Below are 14,203 nucleotides of genomic sequence, written 5' to 3' on the forward strand. Positions count from 1 at the left end.
TCATGAAGAAGGAAACTTGAGATTCTCTCGTGTATTCCAACTAGCTCAACGCTGTAGCAATAGAGGAAGTAGTGAGGAACTTGGGTGTAAATTTGAAAAATCTTTTCATTATATTTTTGTATTGGTCCATTATAAGTTTATAACTCTATGTATGCAATTATTGCTACATATATATATGGAAATAGAGATAGAGTATCATTTAAAATCTTCTTATAATTATAATATTGGCTGTTAGAATCATGTTTACCTTAATCAATACAAGAAAAAATCAATTGTCCTAATTCTTTGGTTAATTGCATAATTGATGACTCATTTGCCTATATAAATTATGTATTTAGCTATATTAGTATACAAATATAATCCTAAGTATTCTTTAAATTCTTTTAAAAAAAATTCTTTGCACACTCAATCTATCTCTAAACTCCTTGTCTAATAGCCGGAGCACCATTAGAGCAAATGCAAGTAACTAAGAAGACATATTTGATTTGATCAAACACCCAATTCGATCAATTTTTAGGTAACTGTCATATTCTATTGTATCTTTGGAATATTAATTTACGTTTTGATAAATTTTATTTATATTGGCATTTGTACGTATGAGGAGTTATGGAGGGTGTTTATTTTTTTGTGCTTTAAATTTATGATAATGCTTCAATCTATTGAAATTATTCATCCATATTCATGGATACATGCACCACCCATGCACATAATGTTTGGTATTTCCTTAAGTGCGATGTATGTTTAGATTTTTAAATAGTTATATAATATTGGCTTATGGTTTCGCGCCAATTTTAGTGTTTTGTCAATTTATTAAGTACCATGTTACTGATTGTTCATGTGTGCAATTAGACACTAATTCCACTCGTGCCAATAGTACTAGCATTGTAGTAACATACATTAATTACTTTTTATTACTATAAGATTTAAGATTATGGATATTGAAGAAGCATTCAAGTAACATATATCTTCCCGTCAGAAAGTAAAAGTAACATATACTTTAATGTTAACAATACAAAAAATAATCTCGGTATATTCATTGTCAATTTCATAGATGTACATACATATTTGATTCATTTTACATTGTTTTTCAAATTTACAGATCACCTAGACCTCTCAATCCAAAGCTACAACAACAACAAATTAGAGAAAAATGCATCAATTCTTGTTCAAGTTCTTGTTGATCTGCACGTTGATTTCGTATTGCTATGGCTGTCTCGAAAACTATACAACAACGAGCTTTGATGAAGGGTTAAAGAAGCTCTATGGAGAAGAAAACATAGTCATCGAAGATGATGGAAACACCGTCTTCTTATCCATTGTTAATAACACCGGAGGGTCCGGGTTTATCTCTCAAAATGCTTACCAAAGCGGGTTATTTAGTGCTTCTATCAAGCTGCCATCACCCAACTACACTGCTGGTGTTGTTGTGGCATTCTACTTGTCCAACAATGATAAATTTGAGGGACATCACGACGAGATTGATTTCGAGTTCTTGGGTCATGCTAACGGTCAGGATTGGGTCTTGCAGACTAATGTATATGGTAATGGTAGTACAAGCAGAGGAAGGGAAGAGAGGTACACATTATGGTTTGACCCTAGTGAAAAGGCTCATAAGTATAGTATTTTTTGGGGCGAAAACCGGGTTATTTTTTATGTGGATGATGTCCCAATAAGAGAGAATTACAAGGCAAATGGTTTGGGTGGGGATTACCCGTCTAAGCCCATGTCATTGATTGCTACTATATGGGATGGATCGGGTTGGGCTACGAATGGAGGCCGGTTTAAGATCAACCATGAATTCGACCCGTTTGTGGCTAGGTTCTCGGACCTTTTAATCCGTGGGTGTGCATCCGACCCGAATCAGAAGCCTTCTAACTGTGATGATGTGAATGTTTGTGGGAAAATAACACTCCAAAACTTAAGGGAATATGAGGAGTTTAGGAGGCAACATCTTATATACTCTTATTGCCATGATAAGAACAGGTATAATCCCCCTTTGCCTGATTGTGTGGTTGGTCCAACAGGTGGTAGGCTTAGTTGAAACATTACCAAGTATTCACATTTGGAAGATGATTTAATTAATTATTCATATTCTTTTCGAATGATCATGCCCAATGATGTATTGTAGTCATTGTGACATTGTTATGTTTCATTAATTCTTTTCAAATAAAAAATTCATTTTCTTAATAGATGATAGTTCATATTTATGTTCATATTCATATTCTTAAAGATACTCAAAACTATATAGCAGGAAGATGGATACAAAAGCGAGTATGTTTACAATAAACAAAACAGTGATGTTGAATTCAAAGGATTCAAACCCAGAATAAGTACTACAGAGCATAGATCAGACGATGAGTTCGATAGATAAATTAATTGGTCTCACACTCTCACTTGGTCTCACCCTCATTTTTACTGGTAGAAGCCATGTTTCGATCATTGCCCATGAAAACGTCTGTGAGGACCGTACTGGAATAAAATGCAGTTCTTACCAGCTCTAAAGCCTGTCAAGACACAAAATTAATTTTCAAGTAAGCATATATTACAGTAATAACAATTTCCTGAACTATATTCAGAAGTCCAGAATTAAACTTACATGAATTTATAGTCTTATAGAATGTAACTATCATATTTTCTTTGTAAATGAACTTAAGGTTGAGTAATGAGTAAATTGTGACATATTCTTAAAAATGGAAATATGACAACTTAGGATAGAAACGAAAAATATGAATAGGGCAAGAAATAGACCTTTTTACCATCGACCTCAACAGTCTTCTCTAGGAGGTAGCTGATATCTTTGACGCCATGTATGTTGAAGAGATTAATGCTCGAGATGGTTGAGGAAGGTGTTATCGAGAGATCATCCTTCACCATGTAGTTAGCAGCACCCTTAACATACCCATCTATCTCATCCCGGCTAGGTTGTTGGGAGTAGGAGTAAGAGTAATTATTTCTGCTAGTACAAATTCACAAAATAGAGGATTGGATCTCAATTATATTTAGCAAAGTATCTCAAGAGATCGAAATGGTGAAGCAAATGCTAAGGTGACCACTTCAGTAATACCAATCTAACATATACTTGTACTACTTAAAGTTAGAAGTATGAACCAAGTCTATGGAATTATGCACACTTAAGTTAGTTCTTTAGCTTGAAGAGATATACACCTAGTTCTTATATTGTGCACATACAGAGCATTCAAAGCTTATACAACGGTGTGTACATGTATTGCCATTGAACCATTGGGAATACAAGCTCTACTCGTATGATGTCCAATAAGGATAATTTATTCATCATCTTACGTTTACTAAGAGTTTAATGCTCCCACCATTTCATCTGGGTGTATAATCAAGCCTTATGTGGCTGTGTGTGTGTGTAACACCCTGGTGTACATGTATGATAACATGATATGGATCAATTATACAAAATGAAACAAATAAGAAAGTGAAAATTAAAGAGAACAATTTTAAGATTGAGTAATTTTGAAGCAAGTAAAAAAGCAAAGCAAAACTACAATTAAAAAGGTGGTAAGGACTGAGGACTAGTGACTAGATAGTGAAGATTTTGTATGATTCTATCTTTTATGTAGAGAGGAAGCTTAATAAACGACATTACTCGGGGAGCCTGTTAAAGTGAAGGTGTATAATTTTAAAAAGGTGTATAATCAAGCCTTATGTGGCTATGATACACCCGGGTGTATATAACGAATTCTACATTACTCGTACTTGAATTCAACTCGCTGCATATGTTTTGAATTCAGCAGCTTAATAATCACCATATTACAACAATTGCAAGAGTGTGTACGAGAACCACTTGGACTCGTGCATATCAATCAGGATAGTAATATACACTATACAGAAAACAAATCAACAATGTAGAATAAAGAGAGTCAGGGGAAAAGCAAGCCTCGTAAAACAGGTGACAAATTAATACGAGTAAAAAAAGGCTCAATATCAATTATCTTTGGAAATGCAAAATCCATTCCACAACTACTGGGCATTAACCATTCATCATGACAATTGAGAAATTGACAAGGCCTCACTAGCAACAAATGAAGAAGAAAACATAGTCCAAATGAAACATTAAATAATAATTCAGTAAACACTATTTCTCGGTGTATCTTAGCTAATTAAACCATAAACCCATAAGGCTCGAATTAATAGTCACATATACTACGTTAAGATATTCAAACAAAGTCGTCAAATTTCAAAAAATAATCAAGTGGTATAAATTCTAGTATACCGTGCCGTAAATATCAAGGATTCAAACAATGAGACAACAATTCCCAACATAGTAGTAAAATGTAACATACAATTTAGTACTGTAATAAATTAGAAAGGGTTAGAAAGAAGGCTCACACTTGAAGTAACTGTTGAAGGACGGGAGCCTGCTTGACTTTAGTAGTAGATGAAAATTTAGGGTCCAAGACAGAATTCCTGAGATCAGATTTCTGAAGGTAGGATTCATCAAATAAGCAGATACTTTCATAAAGGTTTTCCAAGGATAAATCAGACTTTCCATCTCCATTTTTGGAATTTGATTGTTTAAGAAGACGAAGGATTGAACCAAGTGGAATCTCCATTAAACCCATTAAGAAATCCACAAATTCTTTTCCTGCTTCTGCAAATACCACCTTCTTTGTTTCTTTGTTCACCAGCAATTTCAGCTTAATCCCCATTTTTAAATTTTCAAAGTATTCTCTGGAAATGAAAATGTCAGGGTTTTAGTATTTTAGATTAAAAAATAAAATCAGCAGGCAGAGAATGTATTTATACTACTAAAATTATAGCCCCAAATGGATCATCTAGCCCTAAATAATAGCCCACATTGTCGACGGCTCAAATAATAATATCAAAGTTATCTGTTTTACTTTTTTCTAGGGTAAATTATCCATAAATCAAGTAGTTTTCGGTGACATGATCTCGTGCTAATTTTTTGGGAGGTATAGGCCTTGTTTGGTAAATGGCTTTTCATTGGCTTTTTTATTGGCTTTTGGCTTTTTTATTTGGTTAAACATCCAAAATTCGTGTTTGGTAAATGGCTTTTTCAGCTAGCTGAAAAGCTGACTTTTAAGCCAAAATGAAAAAGCTACTTGGAGTAGCTTTTGACTTTTGGCTTTCTAAGTTACTAATAACATTAAACAGCCAATTTTACCAAACATGTTTACATACTAATAAAAAGTCAAACAGCCAACAAAAAAGTCAATACAAACAGTCAGTCAAACCAGCCGACAGCCAACAGCCAACAGCCAATTGCCAAACAAGGCCATGACCGTATAATAAGTCACCAACAATCCCAACACTAATAAATTAGTCCTTTAAATTTAGCTTATGGGAGTTTTTTTTTTTTTTTTTTTTTTTTTTTGTTAAAAATTTTCTACTCCGTACTTTTCTTGTGACCCTGTTATCTGTTCATTTTAGTTCAGTTTAGCTCTATTCAGTTCATCTTCTAATTTCCTTCTCTCTTAAAATATTCATTTCATATGTATTCAATTCAATTCAGATCAATTCAGTTTAATTCAATTCAGTTCAGTAAATATAAACATGCCCAAAATGCTAGAGAAGTAGAGAGTAGTATTAATTTCTTTCCCGCTAGTGGTCCTCAATATCTTATTTTTAATTTTTTATTATATATTTTTATATTATTTTCAATTATATATATATATAGATTCACTCTCTTCCCCACTCAACTTACCTCACTTCAATTGTAAAATAGTTCTTTCTACTATTCCTCCTAAAATTATATGCCCAAAAAATTAAAAGCACCATTTTAAATACGGAGGGAGAAGAAGATAATAATCCACTATATGTCTGTATAGTGTATACTATGTACGGAGTACTCCTTTAAAGCCCGTAATACAATCTCAATAGTGTCATATGACAACTAATTATGCACAAAGATACTTATTACTCGTGTGTTTTATACTTCCTCCGTTTTCTTTTACTTGCAACACACCTTTTAGGCACGCAGTTTTAGGAGATGATTAGTGAGGGTAGACGAGCGATTTTATCAATATAATTTTTACACGAAGATTAGAATAGGGTTAAGTATCATTTGTAAAAATTATAATTAATAATTTATCCGTTTACATTACATAAACCCGACCTCAAAACACGTGTCACAAGGCTGTGTTGCAAGTAAATAGAAACGGAGGAAGTATGTGGTTATGAGGGTAAACAAAATACTATACTGAAACTCAAATACTACTCCGTACTTCCGTAGTATGAAAATTATTGAAATCTTACTCAAAATATTCATTAAAAACATTACAAATCCATAATAGTATAGTTCTACACAAACACATTGATGATAGGAAATATCTTAAAGCAACTTCAACACACTTAATTCACACATGCAAATAAAGACAATTCGTTCTGAAACAGCAAACATCCGAGGTTCATTCATTCGCCAGAGACTTGAATGGCCTTGACCTCAGGCTTCTTCTCTTCCTCTTTCGGAACAGTCACAGTTAGCACACCATTCTCCATGGTAGCCTTCACCTGATCCATCTTAGCATTCTCCGGCAACCGAAACCGACGCACGAACTTCCCACTGCTCCTCTCCACACGGTGCCACCTATCATTCTGCTCCTCTTTCTCTTTGCTTCTTTCTCCACTAATCTGAAGGACTCTCCCTTCCTCCACCTCCACTTTTACCTCTTCCTTCTTCAACCCTGGAAGGTCCGCCTTGAAGACGTGAGCCTCGGGTGTCTCTTTCCAATCGACCCTCGTGCTCACTAAAGCAGAGGTGTCCTGAGCAGATGGCATGACATTGGCAACGGTTGAGAAGAAACCATCCAAAGGGTCGAAAACATCTGAGAAGGGATCGAATACATTGGTTCTTTGTCCAAAGAAGCTTGGAATCAGAGACATTTTCGGGTTTTCGAAAGTAAGGAGGGAAGGCTGTGAATTGTACTGTGTTTGATGAACAACAATGCAAATGCTTAACTCTGTTTATTGCTGAGGTGATAATTAAGTTTTCTACGTCAATCTATATATAGCCAATGATCCGAGTTTTCGAGTGCCAAAGTATCAATGATAAGGATAATAAAATAGTATAAGAAAGTAAGAGAGAGCTCTAGTTCCTTTAGAAAAGGGACTCTTTTAGGCCTTCTGGCAGCTTCATAACTTCACCACACCAGTATTCATCTCAAATGTTCAACTCAATGATACTTGAGCAATTATTAATCAGTGCCACATCTTATTTCCTCAACTTTCCACAAACTTCTACCAACAAAAATAAAGTAAATAGGACTTAAAAAAAAAAGCCACATCATCACCTTCAGGAACAGTGTGGATACTACATCGTACTTGAAAAGTCTTTCGGCACAAAACCACCTTGTGTTGAAGAATAGACCTCCCAAGTCCCAAGTATCACCATATGTTTTTTTGATTCAAAAGTATCGTCATATGTAAGTGTCCCACATTGGTTGAAGAAGAGATAGTCAAATACGAGTATTTTATAAGGCTAAGGGGCCAAATCTTCTATCGCCACATGACTTTGGGATGGAACCTCCTTGAACTTGTGAAGTGGACGACTCTCTTTTTTGATTTGTGGGTGCAGCTCAGACCCGTATTTGACACCTTACGATCCTCCTCTAACTCACAATATTGAGTAACAATTTGCAAACAAGGGTACTTCCTGTTGTGGTTGTAATTTTTTGGCATTGTGAGTTGCAATTCAGAATATTTAGTGTTTGTGCTAAGTTAACCATCCTATCGAGTTGCTTAAATATATTGTACTTTAAATTTATTTACAGTACAATTAAGTTCCGATAAAGTATTTAAGTAAAGAGGGAGTACTAGTACTACTCCAATGGTTGAGACCATTGACATGTAAATTAAATGAGGTTAATCCAATGGTGATGCGTGCTTCCATGAGCTGCATTCCTAAGAAATTTTAAGATACTATCAGTCTTAGACTCTTAGCAATTTGTAGGCAACAATCGTTGGTGCAACCAAAAAGAAAAAACCCAAAAAATTTAATCACTTCAATTGTGAACTTTTGGGCCAGGCCAACTGGGCCTACTTCTGCAACATATTGTAAAACCAGGCTTGGTAGTTTGGTACATTAAAGTCCATAACAACTTGCTGAGATGGCAAGATTGGCAACAAATGCAATTTTTAAATTTAGTAGAGCATTCGTCTCAAAATTTGGTAGAGCAAAAATACTTTTTTTTTTTATTATTATTATTATTATTTTTTTTTACGAAGAGAGCAAAAAGAAGTTAACAACTTGCAATTGATTAACGGCTACCAAATGGACCGATTAAGGGCCTGTTCTCTTACATTGAAATTTAGTTCAGTTCAGTTCAGTCCAGCTCAGTTCAGTTCAGTTCAGTCCAGCTCCTCATTTCCTTCTCTTATAAAATATTCATTTCAGTTCAGTTCAACTCAGTTTAGCTCAGTTCAGCTGAGTTCAGTCAATGAGAACAGGCCCTAAGTATGATCTATTTTCGTTCTTCTTGGGTTAAATTCAACTTATCATGAAATAAAGCTTATATTGACACTGAATGTGATATTACAAAATCTTTATCATTTTGCAATTCAAAACTTGTATTTGCGCTTCAAATGTATTGCAATAATAAAAATAAGAGTAATTATATATGTAACCCTTAGGGCTATATTGAGCATAAAATATACTTTTTCAAATAAAATAAGTTGGGAATTCATGACCAAACTACGCGCCGCAGATCGGTATAACATATATTAATTAATTTATCCTTAATATTTTCTTTTTTAGCATCTTGTACATAGCCCTTAGCATATTTGTTAAAATCCCGATTCGGATCTTACGATCCAAAATTGCAGTATGAATACGAACCGTGAAAGCGTGGCCTAACGATCCAGCGATCCTTTAAACCTTTTGAATTTAAAGCTAGAGGTGTCAGAAAAGTTACCACGGGGATAACTGGCTTGTGGCAGCCAAGCGTTCACAGCGACGTTGCTTTTTTATCCTTCAATGTCGGCTCTTCCTATCATTGTGAAGCAGAATTCACCAAGTGTTGGATTGTTCACCCACAAATAGGGAGCGTGAGCTGGGATTAGACGTCGTGAGACAGGTTAGTTTTACCCTACTGATGACAGTGTCAAAATGGTAATTCAACCTAGTACGAGAGGAACCGTTGATTCACACAATTGGTCATCGCGCTTGGTTGAAAAACAAGTGGCGCGAAGCTACCGCGTGTTGGATTATGACTGAACACCATCCGGGCCAAAAGCGACGCATGCGCCCGCCGTCCGATTGCTGTCCTACAGTAGGGATTCCGGCCCCCAAGGGCATGTGTAGTAGGCTAGCTAAGCCGCACGATGGATGCGTCGTGAGAGCCACCTTGAAGTACAATTTTCTACCGAGTGGCTGGTTGAATCCTTTGTAGACGACTTAAATACACAATGGGATATTGTAAGTGGCTGAGTGGCTTTGCTGCCACGATCCACTGAGATTCAGCCCAATGTCGCTTCGATTCGTCCCTCCCCCCACCCTATTCCCTAAAAACACTTATATTTTGCAAAACAAGGTTAGAGATGCATCTTGTATGCTAAAAAATGCTAAGTATGAGATTAAGACAAGTCACATAGCCTAAGTGTTGGGATGTTGGATGGTACAAGGGGCCGTGTGGCATGTGCACAAGACATGTGCATCCAAGGACAAGGCATACCGGGTTGTGGGCACTATGTACGACTCCAAGGCCTTTAAGGCATAATGATTAAGGATGAATTAGATGGTTCCGGGCACCATTTACGACTCCCAAGGAACTTTAGGAACCCATGGAAGTACTTGGATGCATAATCTCGTCGGGTTAAAAAATGATATACAAGCCAAATATGAAGGTTATAATACACGAAATCAGAGCGATTTAGGAGGTGTTGGGACCTGGTGTCAGAATTTCACGAAACATTACGAGATTCATCCCGGGGTCATATAATATTATTTCGACCCATATATGACTATTATTTGGCTACGTACAGGCCCCATGAAAGCTTATAGCCAATACAAGAGGCGTGTACGGAAACAGGTAAATTGATCATTTTAAGGAAAATTGGATGGTTCCACCCACCCAATTGGACTCCCGGAGGATATTAGGGATCATAGTAAACATCTCGGCAATTTTTATTTTTGATCGAAAAAAGGTCAAAAAATTCCAAAATTGAAGGCTATTATGCACACTTTCTGAGGAAATTTTGAAGTTACGGGGCCCGATGGCGAAAAGTCTTGAGACCCTAGGGGATACCTCTTAGGGTCATATAATGTCGTTTGGAACCATATATGACCATTATATGTTGTCATAAATGTCCGTGGTAGGCATGATTTCATGAAATCGGTGCAAGTTATGAAAACGAGTAAATTGACAGTTTAAAGGCATATTGGATGGTTGCACCCACCCAAATAGACTCCCGGGGTGTATTAGGGTCCTTGGTAAGCATCTCGGCATTTTTTATTTCCGGATTAAAATAAGTGAAAAATTGTCCAAAATTGAAGGCTATAATACACGATTTTGGATCAATTTTTGACATTTTTTCAAAAAATGAACTGAATGTGTTGGTTACTCTTGGGGTCATATAAGGAGGTTTGAAACCATAAAACACCGATAAAGATGTCCATAAATTACCAAGAATGAGTTTTGGGCGTGATCGATCCGGATCTTTGGTAAGATCTTAAAGTTTGTAAGAACTTACGATCCTATACTCTGATATTAATTATGAATGGTAGGATCTCAGCACGATTACACGATCCTACGTTTCTACAATCCGATTCAACATTTCACTATAATATGAGACTTTAATTTATTTTGACATATTTTTTTTAATTATTATTAGGTTATATACACCTAAAGTTAATGTATTCAATAATTATTGCTAATAAATTAGCGAATCCGAGACATTAATATGATTTTATCAATTGCAAACTTGCAATTGTCACAGTTATTTTTGACAAATTAAATTTGCACATAATTTTATTAATTTAAACTTATGTTATTAATCTTCTAACTACCATACAGACAAAGCTAAATGAAGATCGACCTTTCTTCTTAAGCAAAATAATGTCTTTTAGCATTAAAACCCCTTCAAAGAAATATTTTTAAGTCAATTTATAGCATAATATATAATTTTATTCGTTATTAAGTAGGATCGTTTTCCTAAGAATTATATATAATATTATTCGTTATTAAATAGCTATGTTTATTATTTTTCTAAAAATAATGACATTTCAAAGTTGAAACTATAACTTATAAGTAAAGTGACTATTAGTATAGTTGAATTTCTGATTTATTTTTGTATGCTTATTCATCAAGACGAAATCCCAAAATTACTAAAACTCTTATGTCATTACTATTTTAATCAAATCATTGATATAAATACGACAAATTTGATTGTTTGAAGGAAAGAAACCTCTCTTGCTTCTAAAGCTATGGGATTTAACTAGTTACGTGCAAAGTTGTTGTATCAATTGAGCTAAATCATACACAAAATTCTGATATACTTCGTAAGAAACATGACTCACGACACTTTCGTTAAACTAACAAGCTTATTCAAGAAAATTCAAAACTTTAGAAGCAACAAACTTTACTTTTGTTAGCGTAAAACAATGTTATATAATTACCTTATTATGACATATAGTTCCATAATTTTATACAACCACTATACATTATCCAACCGTATGCACTTGCTTCTTAAATCACCCAAAGTATCCACCAAAAACTTAATTAACCCATCAATTAATACTAATCTTATAAATTAAAGTGTATTAACTTTTACAAATTGCATTGCTCAACAGTTTAAGAATCTACAAAAATTAGGTATCATGTTGATTAAGACTCATAAGATCCGATCCCTTTCGTAAGCCTGTAATAAATAAATATCAAGCCTATTAATAGTTAAATGTTAATGCACGTAATTACTGAAGAAAATATCTGAATCTTTCGTCAAATGCACTCATCTTTTTTGTTTTCTAATTGAAGGAAGTCGCTATAAGTTAAATGAACATAAAAGTATGAGTAATTAGAGGCTAAAGATCAAATTAATTAGACGTGTTTAATTAATAGTATGATTAAATTTAAAAAAGCAGCATAATCAATAAAGCTATATATCCGACAAAATGAAATTGTCCTTTGGTCGACATCACTTTATTTTTCCTTAAACATCTCCTATTCTTTTGCTAGAGTGGAATGTTTGACTTATTTGAGAAAATTTGATTAAATGTCCCTCGACTGCATATTTTTCTTGGTCATCTTAGACTATCTTATGGAGACTCTTTTCAAATATGTCGCCATGCCTTGAGGACGAATGGAGCACAACCAAAGTTTCGCGATAAAAAGTGCATAACAGCATAAGACAGAATCTTTAAAAATATACATAGTACTCCGTATATAATTCGTATATATTACCTATTTGAGACAGAGTAACATTTATTGTACGTACAAACTGTTTTATTGTAAATTTGATCAATTCATATGAACAAATGAGCAAACGACATAATATACATACTCCGTAATACAATTGCACAGACATTCTTAGTATAGAGTGATTTATATTCCATTTACAATCATTATATTACCCTTATTTAGTGAGCAACCAATGACTGATTGGAATAGATATCGAATACATTGAATAAAAAACGTATAACTTAACTGTTATCGATCAATAGATACTTAAAAATCATCTATTACATATACTATATTCATAATAATATTACAACACTTGTAATACTCGTAGTATTATTATTAGAATTTTTTTTTTTTTAAAAAAAAAAAAATCTCGTAATTTAAGTTATAGATATAGATCCTCTTTGGTTGCTAGCCCATTAAACTGCCAACTTGGCAAAAAAAAAAGAGAGGCTGGTTATTTTGTAGGTTTTGTGTGTTTGATCTTCTTGTCTAATAAAATATTAAAAATATAAAATCAGTTTATAGTATACATGATTTATGTATATATGCTTAAACTAAAGGCATCCACTAATTTAATGGTCAGGGTATTTAACGATTCCTAATGTAAGCATCTACGTCTTTGTAGAGTGTAAAGCATAATTAAAGCTTAGTTAACCAATAAAAACAAATTGTTTGAATTGTTATATTTAGGAAATTAGGATATTCTTCCACTAGGAAAGCCAAAACCGCAAGGCAACATCGATCTCTCTAATATAATATACAAAACTACAAGAGTTATTATGATTACGGTATTTAGCATACAATCATGCAAATAGCGCCTAACACAAACGTATTAATAATATATAATTATTTATTTATTAATAATTAAAATGTAAATGTGTTAATGCCTGAGATAAATTCATTTGAGATCAAGAAGAACAATATACGAAGTATAAATTTTTAGGAAATTATACATTTTCTTACGTGATCACTTAGGGCTTGTTCAGATTGACTGAACTGAACTGAGCTTATTGGAGCTGAACTGAACTGAACTGAACTGAATATTTTATGAGAGAAAGAAATTAAGATAAGAACTAAACTGAACTGAACTTAATGGAGCTGAACTGGACTGAACTGAACTGAAAATAAACTAAAAAGAACAGACCCTTAGTCACTCTAGCTAAATAAATGGGCAATGTGGTCCCTCTACATTCATTATAACCTCCTTAACCTTTAATTTATTTGGAAGAAAATATGGATTTTTTATTTTATCTTTTTTATGAGCAACATTCAAGTTATTAAGAGTATGTAGTTTTGTACAGTGAAATACAATAATTATTGCAAGTTCGTTGTCTAAAATTATAATAAGTTATAAGATGGACATCACTCTCCTCCTACAGATTCCATGAAAAAGAATTCACTTGATCATAAAAAGAAATAGAATATGCTCAATCTTGTTATTATCTTGCTAAAATTTAAAGGGGTTCTTTTTGAAAAAATATGGGAAGATATGATCATATGAGTATATATGCTCTAAAATTTATGCACTTTGCTTATCTAAATTTCTCCTTGAGATTGAAAAAAAAAAAATTGTGTTAAACTGGACAAGATCATGTAGGGGCGACGAGGGGTAGGGCAAAAACCGTCGTTTTAGGCAATTATTTATCACCAATCGATATTATTGTTGGACTGACGTACAACCTGACCAATTGGAAATTTCAGGGCCCAATTTTTGCGTTTTTAGCAAATCTTTTTTGGTGCAAATACACAAATTATTTAACTTAATCACCGACAAATTGTCCTAATAAATAATGTTATGTTTTGAAAGTTGTGTACAAGCT

General features: G+C 33.9%; 2 protein-coding genes and 1 pseudogene across 2 annotated transcripts; 1 reads left to right on the top strand and 2 right to left on the bottom strand.

The window, feature by feature from the left end:
* The first annotated feature begins 1,150 nt into the window (after nt 1–1,150).
* Nucleotides 1,151–2,041, top strand: LOC145616139 (putative xyloglucan endotransglucosylase/hydrolase protein 27 pseudogene; annotated as a pseudogene).
* A 328-nt stretch (nt 2,042–2,369) lies between these two features.
* On the bottom strand, nt 2,370–4,676 carry LOC145616141 (uncharacterized). The gene is made up of 3 exons (XM_081670839.1): nt 4,357–4,676; nt 2,749–2,953; nt 2,370–2,504 (listed from the first exon to the last, which is right to left on the bottom strand). The coding sequence occupies exons 1-3, from the start codon at nt 4,674–4,676 to the stop codon at nt 2,391–2,393; spliced, it is 639 nt and encodes a 212-aa protein (XP_081526965.1). The 3' UTR covers nt 2,370–2,390.
* A 1,723-nt stretch (nt 4,677–6,399) lies between these two features.
* On the bottom strand, nt 6,400–6,905 carry LOC145616142 (18.2 kDa class I heat shock protein-like). Its single transcript, XM_081670840.1, has one exon. The coding sequence runs from the start codon at nt 6,868–6,870 to the stop codon at nt 6,400–6,402; it is 471 nt and encodes a 156-aa protein (XP_081526966.1). The 5' UTR covers nt 6,871–6,905.
* Nucleotides 6,906–14,203: the final 7,298 nt, after the last annotated feature.

Source organism: Chenopodium album, chromosome 26, assembly GCF_948465745.1.
Source record: "Chenopodium album chromosome 26, dcCheAlbu1.1, whole genome shotgun sequence".
Lineage (NCBI taxonomy): Eukaryota > Viridiplantae > Streptophyta > Magnoliopsida > Caryophyllales > Amaranthaceae > Chenopodium > Chenopodium album.

Excerpts from the sequence above, each read along its gene's own strand:
- LOC145616141 (XM_081670839.1), bottom strand. The coding sequence starts at position 4,676 with ATGGGGATTAAGCTGAAATTGCTGGTGAACAAAGAAACAAAGAAGGTG. Across the intron at positions 2,954-4,356 it reads CTTCAACAGTTACTTCAAGT|AAATAATTACTCTTACTCCT; the intron begins GTGAGCCTTCTT and ends TTGTACTAGCAG. Across the intron at positions 2,505-2,748 it reads TTGAGGTCGATGGTAAAAAG|GCTTTAGAGCTGGTAAGAAC; the intron begins GTCTATTTCTTG and ends GTGTCTTGACAG.
- LOC145616142 (XM_081670840.1), bottom strand. The coding sequence starts at position 6,870 with ATGTCTCTGATTCCAAGCTTCTTTGGACAAAGAACCAATGTATTCGAT.